At 42.6% G+C, this 24843-nt stretch overlaps 1 protein-coding gene across 1 annotated transcript in view; it reads right to left on the bottom strand.

Annotated features, from left to right (window-relative positions):
• The window catches only part of LOC113126296 (fibrocystin-L-like), a 34804-nt gene extending 10619 nt beyond the window's left edge, over positions 1–24185 (bottom strand). Inside the window, exons 1-54 of the mRNA XM_026300269.1 lie at positions 24135–24185; positions 23718–23768; positions 23434–23503; positions 23157–23234; positions 22746–22890; positions 22560–22665; positions 22303–22360; positions 22124–22217; positions 21840–21893; positions 21570–21643; positions 21425–21467; positions 20938–21008; positions 20714–20824; positions 19849–19938; positions 18996–19261; positions 18790–18866; positions 18522–18681; positions 18015–18150; positions 17645–17788; positions 17301–17455; positions 16905–17015; positions 16643–16789; positions 16322–16446; positions 16059–16222; positions 15753–15922; positions 13827–13959; positions 13557–13711; positions 13206–13328; positions 12798–12903; positions 12506–12613; positions 12251–12415; positions 11965–12086; positions 11665–11797; positions 11230–11422; positions 10835–10977; positions 10546–10650; positions 10037–10222; positions 9775–9948; positions 9380–9582; positions 7938–8910; positions 7499–7747; positions 6975–7124; positions 6315–6489; positions 5554–5710; positions 5300–5456; positions 4788–4997; positions 4059–4188; positions 3374–3615; positions 3120–3256; positions 1853–2882; positions 1501–1692; positions 1138–1289; positions 867–1026; positions 97–259 (exon numbers count right to left, since the gene is read on the bottom strand). Coding sequence (XP_026156054.1) covers positions 97–259; positions 867–1026; positions 1138–1289; positions 1501–1692; positions 1853–2882; positions 3120–3256; positions 3374–3615; positions 4059–4188; positions 4788–4997; positions 5300–5456; positions 5554–5710; positions 6315–6489; positions 6975–7124; positions 7499–7747; positions 7938–8910; positions 9380–9582; positions 9775–9948; positions 10037–10222; positions 10546–10650; positions 10835–10977; positions 11230–11422; positions 11665–11797; positions 11965–12086; positions 12251–12415; positions 12506–12613; positions 12798–12903; positions 13206–13328; positions 13557–13711; positions 13827–13959; positions 15753–15922; positions 16059–16222; positions 16322–16446; positions 16643–16789; positions 16905–17015; positions 17301–17455; positions 17645–17788; positions 18015–18150; positions 18522–18681; positions 18790–18866; positions 18996–19261; positions 19849–19938; positions 20714–20824; positions 20938–21008; positions 21425–21467; positions 21570–21643; positions 21840–21893; positions 22124–22217; positions 22303–22360; positions 22560–22665; positions 22746–22890; positions 23157–23234; positions 23434–23503; positions 23718–23768; positions 24135–24185 — 9077 coding nt within the window. The remainder of the gene's footprint in view (positions 1–96; positions 260–866; positions 1027–1137; positions 1290–1500; positions 1693–1852; positions 2883–3119; positions 3257–3373; positions 3616–4058; positions 4189–4787; positions 4998–5299; positions 5457–5553; positions 5711–6314; positions 6490–6974; positions 7125–7498; positions 7748–7937; positions 8911–9379; positions 9583–9774; positions 9949–10036; positions 10223–10545; positions 10651–10834; positions 10978–11229; positions 11423–11664; positions 11798–11964; positions 12087–12250; positions 12416–12505; positions 12614–12797; positions 12904–13205; positions 13329–13556; positions 13712–13826; positions 13960–15752; positions 15923–16058; positions 16223–16321; positions 16447–16642; positions 16790–16904; positions 17016–17300; positions 17456–17644; positions 17789–18014; positions 18151–18521; positions 18682–18789; positions 18867–18995; positions 19262–19848; positions 19939–20713; positions 20825–20937; positions 21009–21424; positions 21468–21569; positions 21644–21839; positions 21894–22123; positions 22218–22302; positions 22361–22559; positions 22666–22745; positions 22891–23156; positions 23235–23433; positions 23504–23717; positions 23769–24134) is intronic.
• Positions 24186–24843: the final 658 nt, after the last annotated feature.

The following is a 24843-nucleotide window of genomic DNA, read 5'->3' as shown; positions in this document are numbered from 1 at the left end:
CATTGAACATACACACAGACGCTGGGCCGAGTGCTGGGTAAGGTTATCCCAGGCTGTGGTCCACCAGGTGTAGGCAGAGTATGATTAGGTGTAGGCAGAGTATGATTAGGTGTAGGTGGTGGGGGTGGGGGTGGTGGTGGTGGTGTGGGTTCGATACAGTTGACATAGTAGCAGTGGTAGACGAAGAAGTACATTGAGATATCAATCATGGAGCGGTCAACGCTGTCACGACGCCTGCGCTGGTTCATCTTTCCAGACACTGAAGCAACAGAACAAAGTCAGGTTAATTCTTTTCTGATGGGACAAACTGATCAAACAAACTTGGTCACACAAATCTGTTGTGTTCCTCATATAAAACACAGATCTATGGAAAATGCTCACTATTAAATGTGCCATATTAAGCCTATTATTTAACAGCCAATTTAGTACGATATTAGTACGAGTAAGATATTTAATTTATAGTGGAATTAAACATTGGTGGGCAACCAATGTTTCTCCTGGGCCACTATCCTGCTTGTTTCCCAATGATCCCTATTGTCCAGCCAATCAGAAGGTACAACATACCAACTCAGATGAAGGGGCATGGGAAATTGACAATAAGGCCAATGATACCAATGAATTGGTATCTTTAATCTTTGGATGGACAAACCTGAGCCAGTTAATCAGCAGAGTGCGCGGCAGGGATATTTGGAAAACAAGCAGGACAATGGCCCTTGAGGACCATGAAGTGCCCACCCCTGGTATAACATATGTGTAAAACAGCAGCAAATTGAGAAACTGCAGTCCCTCAGTAATCATCATATTTAAATGATTAAATTAATGAACAAACTTAGCATTCTACATTTCCATATCACCATGTGTCTCACCAATGTAGTCAAGGTTGTTGGAGCTGTTGTCCAAGTGCCAGTCTCCGTTCTTGTTATTGCTGAAGGTCAGTGGAGCTGGTGAGCCGTCCCTGTAGTCGAGTACATGAACCCTGTCTATACGCTGAGTGAAGTTGTGGTTGATGATCACATACTGATCTGACTGTTTGTGAGAAGAAGAATGAGAAAAAACATCAGTGGTAACAGGCAGACATCTGGTCAGAAATGATCAGTATTATCTTTTATTAAGATGATGGAAAAGCTCTGAACGAACCTTGAAGCCGTAGAACTTTGCGTTGTAGGCAATGTCGGTTATGTACTCTGCATTTCTAAAGTACCAGTTGTACTTTTGTCGTGAAGGCAGTAAGGCCATCCAGCCGAATGGATGAGTCAGTCTCTTTTCCAAATATGGAACCACACTGCTGCCTGTTTAAAAAAAAAAAAAAAAAAGTCAGCAATGAATACTCTAATATATTACAGATATTATAGCAGACACATAAATCCCCATTTTTCACATTATCATGTTCTACATCATTTATATTTTGCTATTTAGATAAATTACAGGTCCTTAAACAGCTGCTTCTTACACAGCAAACAGATAAACCGACATAATATAAAAGTCTGTTTGTCTAAATACCATGTGCGTTAGTTAAGATGACATCTTTCCCATGCAGAAACGAAGGTGAGGGATTGTTGAACGCCAGTCGATGGAAATCAATGGTGTGGTCACACACAGCACCGGGGAAACCCACACTCCACTCGGCACTCTGGGTACAGTGAGCTGGGTCCAGCAATGGGCTCAGGGGCACCACCTTGTAGCTGATGTTTCCTGACAACCAGCAAACAGATAATATAGAGTTTTATTTTCTTAGTAGGAAGAAATAGACTTGGAGCCAGTTTTAGTCACTTTTGCAATAATAATAAATACAATGAAACAGTAGACAAAAATAAATTCAACAATAAACAATGAGAGACTGAGGACTGATTACCTGTCAGGGAGCCATCAGTGTCCACCAGCTGCACCTCGTGCTCCCACCTGAAGCCGGCCTTGTTGGGTGAGTTGATGAACTGGATGCCACTGAACCTGACAGCCCAGCCGCCACACCGATCCACACACGTCCCGTCGATTGAGGTCACACCGATGGCTGCGCAGGAGCTGCGGTTGAAGTTGATGAACTTGGTGTTGAGGACACTCATGCCATCATCAAATGGTGTGATGACACCTCGCCGTGTGCAGTAGTCAGCTCCCAGTCCAAGCTCGTCTATGTAGCCCACGATGGTGCTGTTGGACACCACGGCCCCTCCGTTCTCTCCGAAGCTGCTCACGGCCCACTGGAAGATGCGCTTGGCTTCAATCCCAGCTTTCTCATTGTTGACCATGACAAAGTCACTGAACTGCACAGCACCCACGTTGACCCACTCAGCACCTTTCTCACAGTTCCAGGTGGTGAGGGAGCGGAAGACGGCGGGCTCTGGGGTTTGGGTGTAGAAATCTCCATTCTTGAAAGGGAAGTATTCTTGGAAGATCCAAAGACCGAACCAGCCCTGAGAGTGCACGGTGTTGTTGTAAAACTCTCCGAGTGGAACCCTCTTCTGAAAGATGTTTGGATCGTAGGATGGGCCATCAGGGTTCTCGTGCATTCGGTACCAGAAGCCAAAGTGGGTGCCCCCTGCGGCGGCGTTGTGGCGGATGATGTTGTTGGGATTGGTGACCCAGTAGGCAGCAGGAGTGACGTCGTCATTCAGAAGGCTGGTGCTTTGTTTGACAAACACAGCCAGATTGTACTGCAGGATGTTCTGGGTCTCTATGCCGTCCTCGATGAAGAAGGCCCCACCCATGATGTCGTAGATGACGTTGTGCTCCACCAGCAGCCGATGAGTGTTGTGGATGGTTACGGCCCTGTTGTAGGTCTGATGGATCGCACAACCCCTCACATACGACTGGTATTTCATGTCTCCCATCAGGTGCCAGTGGATGGGATAACGTCCCAGCATAAAGGCCTGTCCTGCGTGGAAGACCTGCAGCGCAAATCAACTTATTCAACTTAAGAAAAAAAGACCAGGACTAGATCTGCTGTTAATCTGCTAAAAATATTCAGCTGTTAAGAATAAATTTGTTCATGTGATGCAGATTCAGTAGAGAAAGATTTGAAATAACCTCTTTAGTTTACTTTTCAAGTTAACTTGTCACTAAGACTTTATAATGTGTAAAGAGTTTTTTCTGGAATCACAGTCAGACAAAGTTTTTAACTTCACCTCAACATATTCCAGCCTGCCAATGGCACGATTCTCATTTGGCCTGGGAGAGTGGAACATGATGCAGCCTCCAAACTGATCACTACCGACCTCCTCTCCAAACCGTCCTTGGAAACAGGTTTGGGTGGCGAATTCACCTACAAGACAGAAAAAGATTTTAACAAAACATGAATCCTTCCTAAACTCACTGGAAAATATCTAGAACACACATTTTGATATTTAGTGGTCTTAGATTCTGAAATCTCTCTCAATACCTGTGTCAAAGCCATCAGGACAAGCTGGGATTATGTCATTCCACTCCAGGTTTTGGGAGCCTCGCACCACGACGTTCCTGGTGAGGAGACCCACCTCAGCTCGGGCCTCAAACTTTGAACCATCAGGCAGGGTGACGGTCAGCCCGAGGTGAGTGTACTTCAGCGGTTTGGTGAGGGTGAGAGTTTTTCCATCAGCCGACACGGCGGCGATCGTCATCAACTCGTTCTCTGCCTGACTGTGCCTGGAATAGAAGTGATGGGATTAGACGATGCTGGAATAGACATAATAAATCTCTACCTGTGAGATACCATCCACTTTTCTCTGTTTTGATTTAGCTGCAGCCTTATTTATGTGGTATTTATGTCTCAGGATATTGAAGCATCATGACTGATTATTGAAATATATCTAATATTTATCTAAATGTTTTTCTTTTTGCATGTTATTTTATCACAGATATTACACATTTTCTATTCATATTCTATTTATTTCAAAATTCAATGTCAACTCAAGTTTTATCCATGGACGCCAATAATACAAATCATAACTTTGCCTGGTGAAGTAAATTCTTGACTTAATTTAATTTTGAGTAAATATGTAGTTAATGTATTTTGGCCTTGTATGGCAAAAATAAGAACATTGTTTTCTTTGGTTTTTGCATTGACCTACATGAATCCCAGACTCTACCTGTGTCCAGTTGAGGCGATGACAATTTCATCTCCGACCTTCCATGTCACCGCCTTCACCAGGGTCAGATTGACAGAGCCTGTGGTCGCTGTCTGGGCCAGGTGGGTCCAGGGGACAGGAACTGGAATACCTGGAGAAACAGGTTGTCAGTGATGACTTCCACCTGAAGAGGGCAGGAGGCTGTTACCTATAATCCCTGCAGGACAACTCAGTTTTCTCTGTCATAATGAGGACCCTGTTCATAATGTTGTGTTTATTCTATTGTCATTAGGATAAATACAGTTTTGGTTTTAGCTGATTCTAACTACTCTACAATGTGTTGGGCACTTTACTCTGCAAAAAACTCACATGAAGATTTCTCTATAATTGGCCTAAGTACAACATTATTTTGTAAAATGTTAGAAAAACATGTCTGTGGCTTGAAACAATAAAACAATTAGAGAGATTATGGTGTAAAGATTATGAATTATATATGTGATTAACTTAAGACTTGATGTGAAGGAGATTTTTACAGAAAAATGTGTAGTGTTTAAGAAGCTAATTATATGTTTTGATAAAATGTTTTAAAACCTAAAGGTCAACAAAACTATGTCCATCTCACAAATGTCAAACTGTCCCTTTAAATTCCACAGTCAGAGGAACAAAACTCAAGTGAACATGACATTTTTCAGTTCTGTGAATAAATATGCTGCACATCCTGTGTGTGAATGAATTTCTGTGTGTTCGTACCATGCAGGTCCAGCACCCCCTCTCTGACAGCCAGAGTCTTGGCTCCATAGACAGGAAGTTCAACTGAGCGCAGGTGTCCATGAAGTGTGATAATGGCTTTGTGCTGGAACGGTGCCCCCTCCTGGCCGACCTGGAGCCGCCCGCCGTCTGCGATCAGGATGTTTTCTGCCTGCAGCTCGATGTCGGCTTCATCGAACACCAAAGTGCCTCCTGAGCACAGAGGAACAGCAGGTTAGAAACACAATACAGGTGGAAGCAGAGAGAGTTTTATGTTATGTTGTTCATGTAATGGCAAATTACACTGGATGTGAATTTATTGTACTAGTCAATGTATTTTTGGACTGGCACCAGTTCCACTAATGAAAAAGTGAATGTGGTGATCCTCCAAACTCTGCAGCTAAAAACTTTTAGAAAAACATATTTTACTTTTCCAGAGGAACATACAGGTGAATACAGAGAGGGAGAAAACTCTGACAATGTAAAATAAAAAACATTATGAAGTCATTCTTGACCTTGAATAAGGAGCATTTTCAGCACCGGTGTGCTGGTGTCCAGCAGGATGGTCTGGCCTTTAGTGATGACGGCAAACGAGCCCGTCTCAGGCGGAGGCAGACCCCCCCATGTGAACCTGGACGACCACACGTCAATGTAGAAGAAATCAGCATGGTCCTACAGGAAGAGACAAATCAAGACAAAGTCCTCTGAAGACATGACTTCAGTCCGATCATAATGAGACAGACGGGTTCATCAGTCAGGCCTCTCCTACCATCTTGGCGATGCCCTGGTCTCGGACGCTGACTCTGACTTTGGCTTGCTGAGACTGCTGCTGAGCGTTTGTCTCACAGATGATGTGTGTGGTGTTGGCGGACTGGACGTCACACACAGATCCCGCGATGGTCACGTTGACTTCATTCATGTCAGTGCTGTAAGGTGAATGTGGTGAAATTCAAGGGGGAGGGAAACAATGAAGTGAAACAATAAAATAAGAGAGTGATTAATTAAGTGATTAATCAATAGTAACAGATTAAATCAATTAAATGTGATCTTATATTAAATGAATATAATACTATAACTTTAATATACCTGTATAACAAAATGTCAGCAAATGTACCATAATACACAGTTAAATCAAATACACATATAACATGTTACATTATCCATCCAGAGATCCATTATCTTTACCCTCTTATTCCTGTTTAGTGTCATTGGGATCAGCTGGAGTCTATCCCAGCTCTCTTTGGACAAAAGGCAGGGGTACACCCTGGACAGGTCACCAGTCCATCACAATATGTTACATTATCTTATAAGATCTTTCTGTAATATTTTGTTATTGTAATGGTTCTAACAATATGATATTCTGTCTGCTGTTGGTGTGAGTTGTATTATTTTGTTTGTGTAATGGATATAAAATGTTACGCTGACATTTTTAGGTTTATATATATATATATATATATATGTTTTAGGTTTTATAGGTTGAGCAGTTACTTGTTAACCAGGGGTCCATAATCTGGATGTGTGTCACTGCACCTGAAACCGGAGCCGGTGATTGTGAGCCGGGTGCCTCCTGCGGTGCCTCCTCTACGTGGAGAAACCTCAGTGATCACTGGAGTCAGCTGAGATTTGTAGGTGAAGCCATTTGATATGTTGGCAGCATCCAGCTGGTTAATGACAGCCACCACACAGCTGACCTCTGACTGAGAGCCTGCCAGGAGACAGGACACACACACATACAGACACACAAAAGACAGGAGGAATTGAGATGCATGCACAGATAACAACCAGCCTAACACCTCTCATCTTTCATCACCAGTTTCTGTGACATGCAAGTCACTTGCAAGGTAGATCCTCAATTTTTAGCAGCATCTAGTGGTGAGAAAATATAGATCCTGTGTTTAGAGTCTTTGAACTTTCTGTTTCCAGGTCAGAAATAAACTTTGGAACTTCAACCCTTCTTTAGTTAACTTTACAGAGATTTACCACTAAATGAAGAAGACTATAATGTTCATTAGCATCTTTTATGCCTTTAACTGATATTTATTAATCATCTGAAACCTCAACACCCATAGATTTGATCAGCAGGTTGAACTGATTGTTATGTTTTAAACATCTTATTGTTTTATTTGTCACCAGGACTCCCTGGAAGGCAGCGCTGATACTGAGGGGATTTTCCAGGTAAAGTCAAGTTACCGTTGTTCGGTGGAGACTGGCAGTACAGATTGCTCGATGTCGACATGTCTCTGTAAACGTCACACTTCTGCCCACAGATCATCACGCTGGAGCTGAACGGGTCAAACCCAGAGCCGTGCAGGGACAGCAGAGCTCCTCCACCAAAACTGCCTGATGAGGGAGTAAGAACACATTTCACACTTACAGCCTTTTACAAAACATCATCATCTAACCTCTTCTAGCAACTGCAGAGACAGAAATCCCTCTCTGCTTCATGGTGGTGTAGGCGTAGGTGGAGGGACATTCCCTTTGTATTTTAGAACATTTTTGATCCACTGGTCGATGTTACCAAAACCTAATTCTGCAGATGAGAAGGTGTGTTGTGTTGTTGGCTTTGTGTTTTTGTCAGGCCATTTCTGACATGTTTCCTGTAACATTTAACACATTTACATGTGACCCTACAGTATCAAATAAAAACGACAAAAATCAATAAAAAGTAAATCTCTATTGTACATAGTTGTAGCTCTGACTGTATTTCTGCTTACCCTCACTGGGCTGCACGCTGCTGAGAGTCAGCTCATACTTGAACAGGACATTTGACTGGGCGTAACCTTTGACCCTGTGCCGCAGAATGACGGGGTAGGTCCCTCCTGGGTTGTCTCCTGCAGTGCACTGAACCTGAGTGTCGGACACTGCTGACACATTGCAGGGGACATTGTTTATGGTGACGGAGATGAGCTGAATGTCGGTGCCAAATCCTGAACCTGTCAGTGTGATGGCTGAACCGCTCGGCCCTGTGGGAAATAAACAGAAAGAGGAGGCAATGAGAGAAAGGTTAGATAGGACTGGATTAAATCAATCTCCCATCCAAAATAATGTAACAAACTGCCTTTCTGTCCATTATTTAGGCCCCTGCTGGTTATACAGGTTGAATATTTTCACCCTGCTTACTGTGAACCACATGATATGGAGGCTCATAATTACCAGTGTTGGGGCTGATGGAGCTGATGACGGGGGTGTAGGCTGCAGAGTAGTTGAAACCAAGAGGAGGATAGTGCACAGAGAAGACCCGGATGTTGACGGTCACCAGCCCCTCACTGTGAGGAGCCGTCAGACAGAGAAGCAGATACGGCGTCACCTCCTGAATGTCGCAGGGAACGTCACCCACTGTCACACTGGTGTTTCCTGGAACGAAGCCATTTCCTGTGAACTGGAGAAGGGTTCCTCCCAACAGGCTGCCCATGGTGGGGTTCAAGTCGGCTTGGGCAACACTGTTCAGGGTGACAGAGCCAGATGCTCGGCCTTTGCCTCTCACAGTCACTGTGACTGGGTGGTCGCCTGCAGGCAGAGCGTCAACAATCACTGAAATGTTGCCATCGGTCACGTTTGTGACCTGCAGCCAAATGCTGCTGGCGAAAACCACCACATCATCCAGACTGCTGCCAAAGCCTGAGCCTGAGATGGTGACGGTGGTTCGGTTATTGATGCTGCTGGGGGAAAGGCTGGTGACTGTGACTGTGATGGAGGGGGAGTATGTGAAGGAGCAGTCTGACAGGCAGGAGCTCTGGATCCGGCCCTTGTAGAACACAACATCACCAGTGTGTGGCTGAGAAGGGGAGGTGTCACAGACAATCTGAGTGTAACTGACTGAAACGATGGTGCAAGGTTCGCTCGCTGCCATCACCAGCCCGTCAGAGAAGCCAGAACCTTGGATGATCAGTCTCGTGAAGCCGGTGGTGCTGCCGATGGAAGGCGACACCGAGTCGACCACAGGCAGGACAACAAAACGCCGGTCCAGCTCTTTTGGCACAGCAATGATGCCGTTGCCCAGATTGTTGACCCTGACAGATATGGGGAGAGGAACGCCGATGGGAAGTTCACTCTCTGGACTGAGCTGACAGTTGATTTCAGTCTGAGAGCTGTTGATCACCTGACAGGGCTGATCCCTGATTGACACCTGCATGGACAGAACGATGATGAAGAATTAGAAGGAGAAAAATGTTTTATGATTTAATGGTCAGCAGAGAACAACAAAATGACTTTTTTATTATTTTTATATTATAAATTGTGCCTGGAACACAATAATCAGTGTAATAATAACTGTGCCAATTATCCTTGGAGGTTAAGTATTGTTTCAAATTGTTTTTTAAGTTACTGAAACCTGTAATTAAACTGTTAGTATTAATCCAAAGTAGATGCTTTGGAGTCTGGCAGCTCTGCTCTCATTGTGCAGACGTATTATTGACTCTATCAAAGCTGTGTGTTGCAGTGATTGTGTAGTAATGCTACATGTATATATTAATGAATAATCTGCTCTTATAGCATATATTAAATGTAGCTAGATAAAAGATACTGTACAATTTATGTTTCCTGACATCAACCTTTTTAATTATTTTCTATGTGAATCCATGGATCCTGCTGCTAACCTCATTAGCACAGGCAGTGTTGCTGAGGCCTGTCCCCTGGATGTGGATGACCTGGTGGTATGAGCCCTGGTTGGGAGTGATGGAGCTAACAGTCGGCGTGGAGCAGGCGAGGGCAGTGAATGAAAGGACGTCTGAAGTGGAATTGGTCTGTGGGCACTGAGCAGCAGCAACACACTGTGGTGCTGTTGTGTCAACATGTGACCCTGAAGGGGAGATGTGTGAACCAGTGACCATTTGCAAACCTCTTTGATTTTGACAAGGATTTCTGTAGAATCTAAAACTATTCAACAATAAACTTCATTCACCTGATCTGACTGGTCTCACTTGAGACTCAACAAATTCATCAAGAAATATTTTCAGATTTACAGTGAAGTTTGTGACGTCTGTACATGTACCTCCTGGCAGGTGTCTGGCCTCCACGCCTCCCACGCTGACAGATACCTTGCTCCTCTTCTCCTCCCGAGGCTCAACATTGACGACTCCCTGCAGCAGCCTGAGTCTGCTGTCGTCTATGTAGCCACTGCTGTAGTAATACACACCAGGCACGGTGAAACGGTACCTGAAAAAGCCTGAAGGGTAGGAGGAGAGAGGGAGAGTCTGTCAACATGTGTCACAAACTCTACATTGTCACAAACCTTCAAAGACTCAGTATTCCACCTGTGCCAGTCTTGGTGTCTCCGCTGTTGAACGGCCCCCCTTCATAAGTGGTTCCACTTGGGCTGGAAACACTGAAGACCCTGTAGCCGACACTTTGGAAGGCTGGAGCCTCCCAACGCCACAGCACTGAGTCTCCAACAAACACTGTGAGTGAGGCAGGACTCCATGCATATCCCTGTCCATAAGCTACAACACACACACGCACACACAAAGTGTAAGATTAAAATGAATGCACACACACATTATACACAGACACAAACACAGGAGAGAGATTTCATTATCTAATGTTAACAAACAATGAATTGAAGGACTTTGTGACTCCTATTTGAAATAGAGCTTCCTGTGGTAAAAAGGAGGTCAAGCTGGTTTTGAAACTGTTTCTATGTGCTGTCACGTTTAACCTGTGGTTTTCTTAGTTGTAGGAGTTTTCTGTAAATTAATCCTGTTTCTGTTTTAACCTGTTCACATTTAGGTTTACACCTGCATAAAGGATTGAAACAGAAACCTACTCTGATCGAATCCCTGGTTGGTGACGATGTAGGTTTTCTCCTGCGACTGCACAACACACTGCAGTTCATTCTCTGAGGCGACCTCCACTTTACAGCCAGTGTCTCCTGCAGCACCACAAACCAACACCAAATGTAAGTGAGACCATGTACAGTGTAAATCCTGATATGTTTGCACTATATTACTGCTTTTCTATAGCTGCACAAAGTTACATGTGATCATTTTAAACCATCTGTTGAGGTAGAAACTCTGGTAAGTCTCTTTTAAACTGTTGGGCTTCATGTTGCGTACCAACAGAGACTTTGTTGTCAGAGGTGTTGGAGCTGAAACCAGAGCCAGAAACAATCAGCCTGGTTCCTCCCATTGAAGAACCAAACAATGGGGAGCTGCTGTAGATTTCCAGGATGTATTCAATGGTGGTGTTCACACCGTTGCTATAAAACAAAAAACACAAAGAGTCCAAGAAAGTCCCAGATGAACCCTGTTTCCTGGCTTGACAGTACAACTCATCACATCATTTTAACTAATTTTGCAGACTGTTGTAGATTCATTCTAAATTGATTTGTTAACAAGCAGCATACAGGTACCTTTGTTTTATTTCTATTCAATTCAAAAAATGAAATAAAATAAAATAAAATAAAAACCAAGAAGGGGGCAAATAGTTTTTCACAGCACTGTAGCTGTACCTGGTCTGGGGGTAGCCACTGTTTCCCACCTGTACGTCCACCTGGTAGAGGCCAGGAGGCAGCACAGGGAGAACACAGCTGATGTTCATGGTCGTCCACTGCACGATGACACACTCCTTACCGCCTACAAACACAGCGCTGCTGTTGTCTCGGTCCCCGAGGTTCGAACCCTGGATGGTGAGAATGTTACGTCCTACAGGACATGAGACCAAAAACACACCATGAAGATGAGTATGTCATGTCAGTGCCCAGATAACTAGCACCTGTCACCAGGTTAACACTAACAATTTATTCTCCTGGCGACTGTCATGCAGCAACTTTGGCCAGTACAGACTAAATAACCCAGACAGAACTGAAAACAGACACCATTACACCATTACTGAGAACAGACACATTAATACTTAGTACTGGTTTGAAAGAAATGAGTCAACTCACCAAACACAGTGGTCGTCTGTGGACTGAGGCCTGAGATCTGGGGTGTGAGGTTTTCATTGTAGGTGAAGGAGCTGCTGGAGGTCTGACTCATGTTTCCAGCCAACACTGTGACCGTCTGTGATCCAGCAGTTCCCTTAAATAAATAAGAAACATTTATTAGTTAGAAAATGATCCCAACTGTCTGACAGAGAAGAAGACGTGTCTTCATGTTTAGTTAAAACAAGAATAACAAGTGTTCAGTAAGTTCTCAATGACTGAGCTCTGCAGGAAAATAAAGTGGTTTATGATCTGTGCACGTACTGGTGGTGTTCTGCATTTCAGCTCAGTGTCACTTGCATGAACCACTTCACACTCCTCACTGCCCACAGTAACTGTGGTGTTCTGGCTGAAGCCGAAGCCACTCACTGTCAGCAGTGTGCCTCCTGTGAGAGAAGAGAATATCACAGTAACTACTCTAACTACAGCATAAAGAACAGTGAATATTTGCTGTTGATATTTCCTGAAAACTTTATGACCAATGTGACTTTTCTGCTGGTTTGATGTTCCCCAGTTCGTTATCTCTGTTTTCTATGTTGCAGCGACCCACCTGCCACACTTCCAGAAAGTGGGGAGAAAGAAGAAACAATGAGCTGGTAGGTGAACTGCAGGTTGTTGCCGTCTGCGTATCGAGCGTTACCCAGAGAGGGAAAGCTGACTGACACAGGGTAGGTACCAGCACTGGCACTGCCCAGTCTGCACACCTGAGCAGTAGCTGTAATATAATTCACAACATGTAGGTCATTATACTACATAAACTATGTTGAAACACCTGACAAAGTATTTCAGAATATCTTTTACTCACCATTGACCCGTTCCACCTGACACGCTGCCTTTCCCACCATGATGGAGGCAGTTTCATTGCTGAAGCCAGTCCCAGTGACAGTCAGCAGAGTCCCCAGGCCATTAGATCCTGGAAAAGTATTTAATTGGTTGCATGTATGTCTTAAATGGAGACTTTGCCTCAATGACAGCTGTTGTTTTGCTGTTTGGCCACATGAAGGGGCTGAGTTGTATTAAATGATCATCTATGTGTCAGTGAATTATTCCTTTAATTAGTCATAAATGAAAGAAGCTTCAGTGTGTTTGAAGCTCACCTTGAGACGGGCTGATTCCTGTCACAACTGGAGTCGTGTCCTCAGACCAGTCAAAGCCACAGTCACCAGAACACTTGGAGGGAATGCCATTGATGTAGACCTCCACCTGCAAACAACACAGAACTCATGAATCCCCTGCATGTGAATCTCCTGAGGTATAAAAGAGCATAACTCCAATACAAAGCAGGTATTTAGCTGCATGTAAAGAAGTGAATTAAATCCTCACTGGAAGCACAAACTCTACAAACACAGCAGCACTGTGCAGACAAAAAGTAGAACTTGCTCTGCTGGATGTTATCAAAAGTAGGAAAACCCATCAAGTGATCAGCAGTGGGCAAAGCCCAGAGTTGGGAGCTGATGCTGAAACTCAAAACCAAATGTGCCCAGAGTTTATGAACACAGCTGTACCTGTGGTTTGGTTTCCCAGACATGGAAGAAATCTCCTGTCAGGCTTCGTCTCAACAGTCCTCCCTTTTGTGTCTCAAGGGCTGAAACCACAGGGTTTTCACCAATAACTGATGAGGCATCGATCTGTAAAACAGTGAATCACAATCAGGACCAAGCTGCTGTTTCTTTGTTCCTGTAGGATGGTTTAATACCAGTAATACTAGGACTGACTGCTGCTGCTGTAGCTGCAGTACCAAAGGTCTTACTTAGTAAGTAATGTTGTTAAACAGGGCTATAGAAATAAACCCTTCTTCTTATTATTACTTCACCGGTGTGAGTTTAGTAAGAGAGGGGAGACGTGTGGACTCAGACCTGGAGCAGAGGCTGGTCTCCAGGGTTTGTGAGCCACTTGATCCTCCAGCTCGACTGTAAGCAACTTCCCTCGTATGTGACGCTGACCTTCCCCATCCCTGGGATTCCCTCCAGAGCGTATTTCAGGTCCTGTGCACTGATGCCCACTGACAGACCTGGGAACAAGAACTTGTTGTGTTAGACTCTTCCCTGCAGAAGTGATGTTTCTCTGTGTTACACTGCTTCAACCAGTCAAGCTGATATAAAACTACACGTGGTCGTCTCAGGTACCTGCAGCTCGGCCTCCGTAGATCTCCACATCAAAGGTGCCGTTCAGAGGAGGGGTGGCTCTGTGAAGGCGAGTGATGGTGACGTTGGCTGCTCCTTCCCTGAACTCAGCCATGTCCACACTGCTGTTGGACTTCTGAGAATGGACAGTGGACAAAGACAGAGGTTAGTGTTCTTACAGTCCTAACATCACCATACTGTGGACTGAAACTGCATTTTTCCACCAATATTAGATGGTTAATTGGTTTATTTTAGTTCAAGTTGAGACGGCCTTTGAATTGGGGTCAGTCATGAATCATTTGGAGTTTATATGTGACTTCATTTTTATTGCATCATTATATGAATTTTATCCAGTTGTGTTGTTGTTGTCTTGCTGAGGTTGTCTATTTGTGTAAAGACCTACTGAGGTGATGGTCACTGCAAATTAGCTTGGACGATAGATACTGTGCCATGTGGCACTGCTGTATGTCCTGATAGAAACAATCAGTAAATAAATAAAACATTTAATAGATGCAAAACATTTAAAAAATCACAATGAATGCGCAGACTGAGGAAACAGTGGATACAGAATGTGTCAGATTTAAGTCTGCACCAGTCCAGAAGTCCATGAGTGTGATCTGTTGAGACACATCCAGGACCGTTCTGAGACATCACCTGTCATGACCTGCATTTTGTGACTTCCTTTTGCTTTTATTTTGAAAGTTCATGACAGGATCTTGTTTTGTTTCATTCTGTTTCTCTTTACGTTTACCTGATTATTGTTTTGCTTTCACCTGTGCCTTGTTTTGTCCCTCACCTCACTGTTTCTTTTGCTAGGTTGTCTGTTCAGAGATTCACATTCCATGCCATGAATGCCTGATTTTTGCCATGCTGCCAGCTTACTTGTTTTCTCTGTGTTTTGGATTTCTTAGTTTCTTTCTAGTCACTGACTGCCCTTCTGTTTTCCCAGGTTCAAGCTAAGTTGTCTGCCTCTCTTTGAATATGTGTTCCTACACCATGTCTGGTCTTCTTGTTTAGTTGTCTTGTGTTCATGTTTCTTAGTTCCCTAAGTAGTCTTGTCTTGTTTCCCTGGTTCATGTTCCCCAACCCATGTGTTTATGTTCATGCCCTGTCTCTTGTATTCATGTTTTTGTTCTCTTGGTGTCTGGTGTCCCCTTGTTCATGTCTTGTTTCTCTGGTGTCCCTGTCTGCTTTGTTCATGTTTTCCCTTTGGTCTGGTGAGTCCCCTGTGTGTGTGACCCAGACCCTCACGCCTTGTTCCCCTTGTGTTTCATGTTCTCTGTAGTCTGGTGCATCCCCCATAGTGTGAGACCCAGACTCCCATGCTCTGTTCCCTTGTGTATGGTGTGTTCCTGGTGTGTCTGAACCCCTGTTTCGTCTCCGTGTCCTTGTAGGCCTGTGTGACCTCAGTGTGTGTGTCCCAGGTCCCACGTCTTGTCCCCTCGGTTTTCATGTTCTCACGTTTTCTGTTGTTCTCGTTCCCGTTCTTGTTTTGAATATCTCGTCTCCTGTTTTCCTGCGTTCTTGTTTTGGGGTTTCGAGTTTTGTTGGAATAAAGCCTTGTTTTTGAACCTGGAGTACCAGAGTGGATGCATCATTGGTCCTTAATTTAACCCCCCCTCAAAACGTGACATCACCAGCTAAAAGTTCTTCCTTTCATGTGTTTTAGTGTCAAGTCTGAAAAATAATGTGTCACTAAAAATATCCAGGAGGGAGCTCAGTATTTCTGGGAGTGTCTAATCAAATAGCAGCATGTGACTTCAGCTTCAGCCTTTACCCACATTTGGTTTCCTGGCTCAAAATATCTAAATGAACCTTAACTGGAAACTGGATGTTACGTCCATGTAGTTCTGCAGTCGGACTGCTCCAGAGGAGGAATGTGTAGGTGGTAATATGACCTTGCTAGTCTGCATAAATGGACCTTCTTACCTGCAAGAAGCCAATGTCCAGCAGTGGAAAACCAAAGACACACTGAGGTGGCGTTGCTCTGATGTTATAGCTGATCCCTGAAGCAGCTGATGTGTCTTTGGTAACTGTGATTGCATTGAAGGTTAAACCAGAGTCTTCGAAAGGTGGGGGCCTCCTCATGTAGAGAACAGCTATGAGACACAACACAGATCATTAAATTAAACTGCTCAACAGTTAAGTCTTGGTAATAATGAGCAACATCTGCTCAGGCTGACTCTCACAATATAATCAGACTGCTTAAACTACAGTTATTATAGAACTGTGTACCGTTTTCATCAACTGTGGGGCGTGTCTTTCCAATGTACACAGCATCAACATAGAAATCTGCACCAGAGTTATCTCTGTAGAGGTAAAGAGCCACCAGACTGTATTTGCCCCCGATGTATTCATTTTCCACAGAGCTCATCAGGTCCAAGCACTTGTAACTCCAGCTGTGAGGAAACAGTTTTTGTATTTTATAGAGAAACTGATTTGTAACCAGTGTTTGCATGTACCTGACAAATTTTAATTCCTCTATGGTTTTTACTGACTTGGGCCCTTTATTGAAGACAGTGTTGATATTTATGGTCTGTGTGTTGGTTTGGCCCTTGGTGTCGATGTAAGTAAACGTCATTCCAACCTGATCCTTCAGTATTCCCTTGTATGCAAAGCAAAGCTGGAAGTAAAGAGATGGAAAAGGTTTCAAAATGTTTTATGTGACAGCTGAACATTAGCATCATGATTTGAACAAAGAGCAGGTTCCCAAACATCAATCAATGATTTTTTCAAATGCAGAGATTTCCATTAGAAGATCTGTGCCAAACAAACCAGATATACAAACTCCACAACAATAAAGCAGCTGTGTGTTTTACCACAGGGTATTGGTTCAGTGCAACTGGTCCATAAGTGGCACCGGACTCTGTGATGTAGTTCTCCCAGAAAAGAACCTGAGCGTTCTTCAGAGACCACAGTCCACAGAAACCTGAGTTCTGCACAGGAGTCCCTCTGTCACTATAAAACTGGTGAGGAAACATAGAGAATCTAAAATCAGATGCTGTTCAAAGACGTACAGTAAGAGGACACTGTTTTTAGCTCTTTAACACACAACCACTTTCTGTTTTTGTCCCCACTGACCTGATAGTTGTCTTTTTCAAAGTCTCTGAAGTATTTCACACTGGGGCCTTCAGGGGTCAGGATCTCACTGGGACATTCGGATCTCATCATCTCCACCAGAGCCGACCGCACCTGTTCACAGTCACACAAGGCGTCCATTAGCATTGTTCCTACAGCTTCTATCTGGCAGGATTTGCAATCAGTTCTTTCCAAACTGAAAATCAGTTCTGACCAAATCATTTGAAGCCAAGTTATTACTTCACTGTGGTTGTTTACAGAGATATGGATTGGTTTAGATGGATTTCTGGATTCTAAGTGGCAGGTTAGAAACTTTCTTTAAACATCATTAAACCTAAGAACATTTTCCAACCAAAGTGGGAATAATAAGGCTCGTTGATAAGTTTTAAGGAAACAGACCTCAGCATCAGTTGCATTGAAGGCAATGGGCTTCGTAGGGATTCCCCCCCAGAGCAGAGTGAAGGTCTTCATGTTGCTTCTCCCCTTGATAATCTCAGTGACAGTGATGTTGGTGTCAAAGTCTAAAACCTCAAACTGAAGAGGTTTGAAATCACCTGCAATCCAGACAGACACATGATCAATGTTTTGCACTTTCCCCCTGAAACCACATATGAAATCAGGTGCAGTGACATCATGTAGTATAAGAGTCTGTTAGTGAAGCATCTGCTGAATCTGATTTGATTCTACAGGAACTGGAGGGTGAAGCTGATCTGAAATCAGGTGGTTGTTCAGTCTGTCCTCACCTCTGTCAGAATTGAAGGTGACTGTGTAGTGAGACCCTTGGCTGTCGTCCTGTTTGGTGACCGTGACTGTGTCGGGTTTGATGGACCAAAGGCTGTTCAAGGCTGCTTCCACTGTGTCTGCTGAGGCACCGACTGGGATTGGTCCTAAAGGTCAGAAAGACCACGCTCTTCAACATGTGCACTGCAGATTGATTAGTCTGGAGCAGCAGTTTTGTGGTTGTCTTTAATGCAGATGTACAACATGTGCTTGTGTACCAACATTGTGACGTTCAGGGATTTGTATTTTCTCATAGTACTTTAGTACAATTGAAGTGCGAGATACAAATGCACCAGTTTCTTTTTTCAAATGAATTCATTCTAAAACACCAACCGGTCTTTGCATTTTCGTAGCCCAGGCTGAAGAAGGTGTTCACACAATCATCACTATCACAGCTGCGGCTGACGTTCACTGTCTGGACCTCTCTGACTGCATCAGCACTTGTGGGCCACGAGCCAAAGGTCACCACCTGAGGAACGGTGAAGATGAGAGAACGAGGTGGACCCCAGGTCAACAGGCAGAAAGATAAGAATCAGCCTGTTTTATTATTAACTTTAACTGTTTGAAACTATTTGGCCTGTTTTGAAGCAACTTTACTATATTTACTCAATAAAGCATCTTCCTCATTGGCCACAAGGACTTTAAACTCCTCCCAGAGAGAAGATGTGGGTTAAACCTGGATCATCAGGTGTAAATAGTGCTAACTGTAGTACTAGCTAGCACACTAGGAAAGTAAAAGCTGGAAAAGGAATTAAATATTATTTAAATATTTCAAAGTAAAAGCTCAGTTTATTATGTAGCAGTGATGTGCTGTGTTTACTGTAAACACACTGTACATACCTGCTCCTCATCATACACGTCATATTTAGCCACAATATGTTGAATCTCATTCACAGCATCGTCTGTCTGGTCTTCTGTGAAATCACTCTCCTCTTGGAACAAGCCCATGTTGATGTAAGCTCCACCGTAATATTGTTGTTGCAGGATTTCTATGTAGTAGCTGCAGAAAAAACAATTTAAAATAACTTCAGTATGTTCACAGCTACTGTGTTATACTGTGAAGGACTGATTTGTGGTTTTCAGGAGCTAAACACAGAACCATACTTACGGTTTTCCTCCCTCTAGAGACAGGACTTGAGACTTTTGTGTGTAATAGTAATAATATGGCTGGTACACAACTTTGACCTGAAGTGGAGGAAGGAAAAAATGTTCTAGGTAGTAATGAAATAAAGATCACTTTATCACAAACCTCCACAATAAATCAACATTTCCTCAGTAGATGTTTTTTATTTAGACTAAACTCTTGTTTCATACCTTATGTTCAGGCAGGCTGCTGTTGCTGATGTAGAGCTCACATCTGGGATAGCAGGTGAAGTGCAGTGTGTAGTTGTCACTGACTGGAGGGACGAAGAAGCCTCTGGACCGTGAGGTGAATGCGTCTAATCCAGGTGGAAAGACGTACGGCATGGTGTCGATCCACTGAGTCCAGTATCCAGTTGAGTTCTTGCTGTAGCTCCAAATATCAGTCAGGGAACTGGGCCATGTGTTGTTCCACACCTCCATCTTCAAGCCTCTGCCACCTGGGTTTAGACAAAGATGTAGAGAGAAAAGTGAAATGAGTCAAACAACTTGAGACGAAATTTAAAGAATTTAAAGAGAAAATCATTTCAATAATTTATTTATGTCAAGAATTCAGGAGGTAATTCAGGGAAATTATAGGACATATTGTTTACAGCTTTTATAGACGGTCGATAATAATCTGACTTTATTCAACATATGGGTGGAAGCTGTAATTTATTCTTATACAGTACACACACATACATGTTTTACATATTCTACACTGTGTACTTCAAATAAATCCACATGGACCAAACCCTGAGGAGAGCTTGTCTGACATGTGTGCTCTTTTTACTCATCTAATTATTTAAAAATACAGAAATAATTCTCTTGGTGTGATTGTTCAAGCAGCTGATATCTTTATCTTTATCATTATCTTCAAAAGAGCTTTGTGGTCAAGTACAACTAATCCTGTAAATTCTTCCATTGATCAAGTTGTGAATTGATGTTCATTAGTTCAGATGATGACACAGGAACAGAACAGGTGGAGACAAACATCTGCATCACAGTAAAAGCCAAAAAGACACAGGAAGAGGAGGCGTGTTCTCACCTGGGTAGATGGTCATGTTGTTCACCTGGCGCTCTGCAGTTCTGCATGTAATGCTGTCATCAGACACACTCTGGATTTTACAAGGCAGGCCTGAAGACAGAAAGTGTCACACTGAGCAGAGTAGTTACCCACAGTTGCCATTATCTTCCCTCCTCTGTGACCAAGTTAACCTGAGCTTCACCTGTGACCTGAGCTTTGCTGGATTTTCTGATGCACCTCAAAGAAAGTTCATCTGATATAAAGACTTTTCATTTTATAAATCAACAGTAAATAAAAATACATATTTGTACTTTAGTTGCACAATAAACTGGTATTATACACTTTGTATGTGTATGTATGTAATCTATATATATAATGACATAGTAAGTATATTAGTACTATTAGTAAGTATAGTTGACTGTAACTAACGTGTACTCATGTACATGTATGAGAGTAATTTTCTTCTCTGTTCAGCATGTTAATTTAAGACAATCCCTTAAAATCTTAAAATGTACAGATGATCTGAATTTATGTTTAACTTGGATGATTTTACTTTTACTAAATTTAAATCATGAAGATAAAGTGATAAAAGTGACTTGGTTTACCGTTAATCATGAGCTCTAACAGTCACAGTCTGCTGTGTCTCTAAGCATTCAGACAATTTTTTCCTCTATCAAAGTATTTACACATCATGTGATGGAAGAGATTATCAACATGCATGACAGAACAATCAGGACAATGTTTCGAGCTTTGTTTGGCGGAGACACGTCACATTCATGTAGACATGCTGAACACTTTTTGTTTCCACAGTACCAGCAGTGGTCACAGAGACAGAAACTGGCTGCAGCTGTTTTTGGTCACTTCCTGTTCAGATGGTGATGATTACCTCCAACTAGAACACGTGCAGGCTGGTTGGTTTGGTCGAAGAACCGGCCGTGGACGGTCAACAGGGTTCCCCCCATGATGCTACCCTTTGATGGAGAGACTCCTGTCACCTCTGAACAAGAAAAACAACACACTTTTTACTGTAGCAAGAATAAAAACTACAGAGGAGCTACTTCTGCAATCAGCCACAGGTATGGTGAATAAAAGTCTTACTGTCTGACGTACCTGCATAAGTCTGGAACATGGAGAGTTTTGCTGAAGCTGAAACTCTGTAGAGATACTTCTCTGGTAAACTCCTAAAGATTAGAGAGAAAATCATGAACTGTTAGAGCTGAGTGAAAAAAGTTTTCACCAGGAAATCAGCTCTTCAGGATCAGTTTTTAACTTTCAGTGTTTATACATGTTTTAGCTGTGTTTAGGTTTGTATGCAGGCATTTTTCAGGTTAACGTAGGACCCAGTGTAGACATGCAGGCAGGTGCTATGACGTGACATTAAAGATGGCAAAGGAAGAATAAAGCACAGAAACATGTTGATGTGACACTGGCAGGTTTAAAAAAGGAGAAACAGGTGGGAAAACTGGGAACAGGTGTGTGATTGGCTGGGGACTGTGTCAGGTGACCAGGAATGAAGGGAAGTCTTAAACAAATCTAAAACTGCAGCTAAACTGTGATAAGTTAGTGTGAAGTCACATGATGTGTTTTTCTGCTTTACCTTCCATATTCACCATCAAGGATGTAACTCAGGTTGTGATGCCCTGTTGGAAACAAAACAGAATTATTGTTTGCACAGGCTAAAAATCATCTTTTTGATGAATCCATATTAAGAGAAACTGTAATTCTGAACCAAACCATCTTACCAACATATGTCCCTGTCATTTTGCAGCTCATGTATCCCCATTCAGAATTCACATACTCCAGACGAAGGCCATACCTTTAGAAACATCAGAAATAAATTAAATACTAAATAAAAAACTAAAATAATTATCAATTCATTTGTATCAGTTTCATTTAAGAGACGTCTTTGTAGCTGAAGCTGCTATTAAACATATCTGGACTTGATATGTTCAGTGTCTGTCCTGTTTTTACTGTGGTTTCATTTCTAATGGACATTTGGACAAAGCACTTACAGTTCATCAGACTGTGGTTTAAGCAGCTCACAAGGCATTCCTCCCATGTAGGCTCTGCAGTCAACAAGATCATCTTTTATGATTTGAATTCAAACACATACATTTAATGTTTCAGTTGAATTGGTTGTGAAAATAAGCTTTTTGTGTCTTACATTTTCTTACAATAAGTAGTAAAAACACAGCAGTAGAAATTTCCTTTGTCTTAAACAACTAAAACATTTGCTCAGACAAAAAGCTTCACACTAATATGAACATTTTGAAAAACCTTTGTTTTATTTTTATACCTCAAAAATCTGACTTTGAGGCCATTTGAGCTCACGGCCTTGTTGTTTCCATACACGTCGGTGTAGATTCGTCCTGTCACTGTCACCAGGGTGCCTGCAGGGATTTTGAGGCAGGTTTCAGTCAAAGTTCAAACTAGATTCTGAAAAATCACCACATGGTGTGAAAGTAGAGACTGTACCTGGGGGTCCACTGAGTGGACTCAGAGAGTCGATGGTGGGGGTGCGAAACCAGACAGTCTGAGGAGAGTTAAAGTAATAATTAAAAATAATATAAAAAACCAGCCAGAAAGACTTTTCCAAACTCAGCTGCAGTGAGCTGAGATCAATTCAACTCTTTCTATTGCAAATCAGAATGTTAAAAGATGTTTCTTTGGTTTTTATTAGAGGGTTAGATCAGTCAGTAAAGCTGTCTGTGTTGAATTAGCTGCAAACTTACATAGAAGGTGCAGGTATACCAGTACCAGCCGTAGCATATGTTGCTGTCAGGAATGGGAACACCATCCACACTGACGTGGACCACATAGGAATCACTCGGCATGGCTCTGACATGGAGAAATGAATCATGTTAAATAGTCATATACATCAAGTGGCCTATATGTGACTGTGTACGTCTGTAGATTACCTGGTGTAACACAGGATCTGGTTGCCGTGAGTTGAGTCTCTCTCCACATCGCAGGGGAAGGACCTGGTGTTTGACACCAGGGTCACACGGTTTCCAAATGTGTCGTCTCCTGGGTTCAGCTGGAACTGGCGCTCCTGGGCAAACCCTGGAGAAAACGCCATAATAATGTTTTTAAAATCAACATGTCAAATGTATTTTTCTGGTTTAAAGGGGTCAGTCAGGGAGGAAATAAAGAAAATCTAGTTAATTGAAGTGTTTCTTTCTCTGTTTAAAGACTCGTTACTGAATTTACAATAATAAGTTTCCAAGTTATCTTACATTTAATTACCATCATGAATTTACACTAAACATTAGCACAAACTAAAGTGTCAAAACTGAAACCAGCCTTGTTGTGAGGAGTCTGTTTCTTACCGTCTCCAGAAATGGTGAGTCGTGTTGCTCCATTGATGCTTCCATAACGTGGAGATATGTAGTTAATGCGCTGAGCACCTGAAAATATATGAAATAGATTTTTTCTGTACCTGAGCAGTGGCTTGGCAGGTGGTTAGTCATGTTTTTATTTTCTTGTGTAATGAAAACTGTGCCAAAAAGGAAACACAATTTCAAACCGTCATAGTTACTGTAATAACTGTGTTTTTTCCAGCTACTTACTGCAGCAAAGGGCGAGGAGGAGGAGGACGAGAGGTACCGGCTTCAACGCGGACCCCATTTCCCAGGAGTCCTTGCTGCCTCACCTGCAGGCTGCTGTTCAGGTCCAGCTGTGGAAAAACTGTTTAGCACCAAACAGTGTTACTTCAGGATGTTTCTGAAAATGAAAGGACAATAAAATGGAGACTGTAATTTAAAAATGAGTCAGATCACCTGTTGTCAGAGGTCAGAATAGGTTGTCAGGTGTTTTACACTGTCTAAACAGCAATAACATGTCTTGTCCAGGTGCTGCTTTATATTGCTGCTCAGTGTCCCGCCTCTCACCTGAGACTGGGAGGAGACCAAGACATCCCAATAAGCAGCAGCACAATGAACCTGTTGGAGAGAAAACACATCTGGAGAGTCAAGCTGGGTCAAAAGGGGCATGAGCTTCATAAAGTTTAAACATTTTTAAAGTAATGAGAAGACCAAATAAGTATTGCTCAAAGGGTGGACCAAAAAAACACCTTTTACGATCAGGTTTAAATTAATTTTGTCTTTTCATGTTAACAAATACAGTAAAAGTATCATAATGTTTCCTGCATGTTTTTGGACTAGCTTCATAGACAAAGTGATGAAAGTATCCAGTAGTTGTTCATGCAGATGCACTGTCTGCAGAGTCTTGTGGAGTCAATACACACTAGCAGCATAAGAAAGACAACAAATCAGCCCATTCTAATTAATGAAAATGAATATTGATACAGTGAAGTATGGGCAGTGTGACTTGGACTCTAGGTGGCCCTGTTTCCACATTATAGACTCAGGATCAAAGGAATAAAGATTCTTAGAGATGTTTTTAATCAACAATGAGACATTATGGATGTGAAAAAGAAACACTCTGTTTTTCTTTGTGCAGCAGTGTAGATGTTCATTTAACCCAAAGGTCAACAATGTTTTGTCATACACAGGAATGTTGTCCGTCAGATAATCTGATGCCAAGTATTGTGTGTGCAGGTGCTGAACTGTGAGGTGCCTTAGAATCAAATGGACAAATGAGTTAAGAGACTGCAGAGAACAACAATCCAAGGATGGGACATATGTGACCTTCCACAGCATCAGTATATCACTACATCTGAGGTACCAGACTATTACAGTAACCTCTGTGTTAATCTGTGCTCTTTTCACCTGTGTCCTCATTTCCTCCAGCACTCCAATAAATATTGCCACATAGAATTTGCTGTGATTGGAGGAACCCAAACCTAAACATTTCTGTGAGTCAATAAGGAAAAAAGTCTATAGCTGCTGTTGGAGAATTAAGAGATTTATCAAAGAGAACAAAGAGAGACAGAAATCTCCTTCACTGAGAGAGAAATATGGATGGAGGAGGATTCACAAGTGAGAGACAATTAACATAGGTTTTAAAAATGCAGCACAGTGGCTTAGTGGTTAGCACTCTGTTTTTCTCATGGCA

This window comes from Mastacembelus armatus, chromosome 11, assembly GCF_900324485.2.
Source record: "Mastacembelus armatus chromosome 11, fMasArm1.2, whole genome shotgun sequence".
NCBI lineage: Eukaryota > Metazoa > Chordata > Actinopteri > Synbranchiformes > Mastacembelidae > Mastacembelus > Mastacembelus armatus.
The sequence above is the reverse complement of the archived record's forward strand: the minus strand, read 5'-3'. Positions and strand labels throughout refer to the sequence as shown.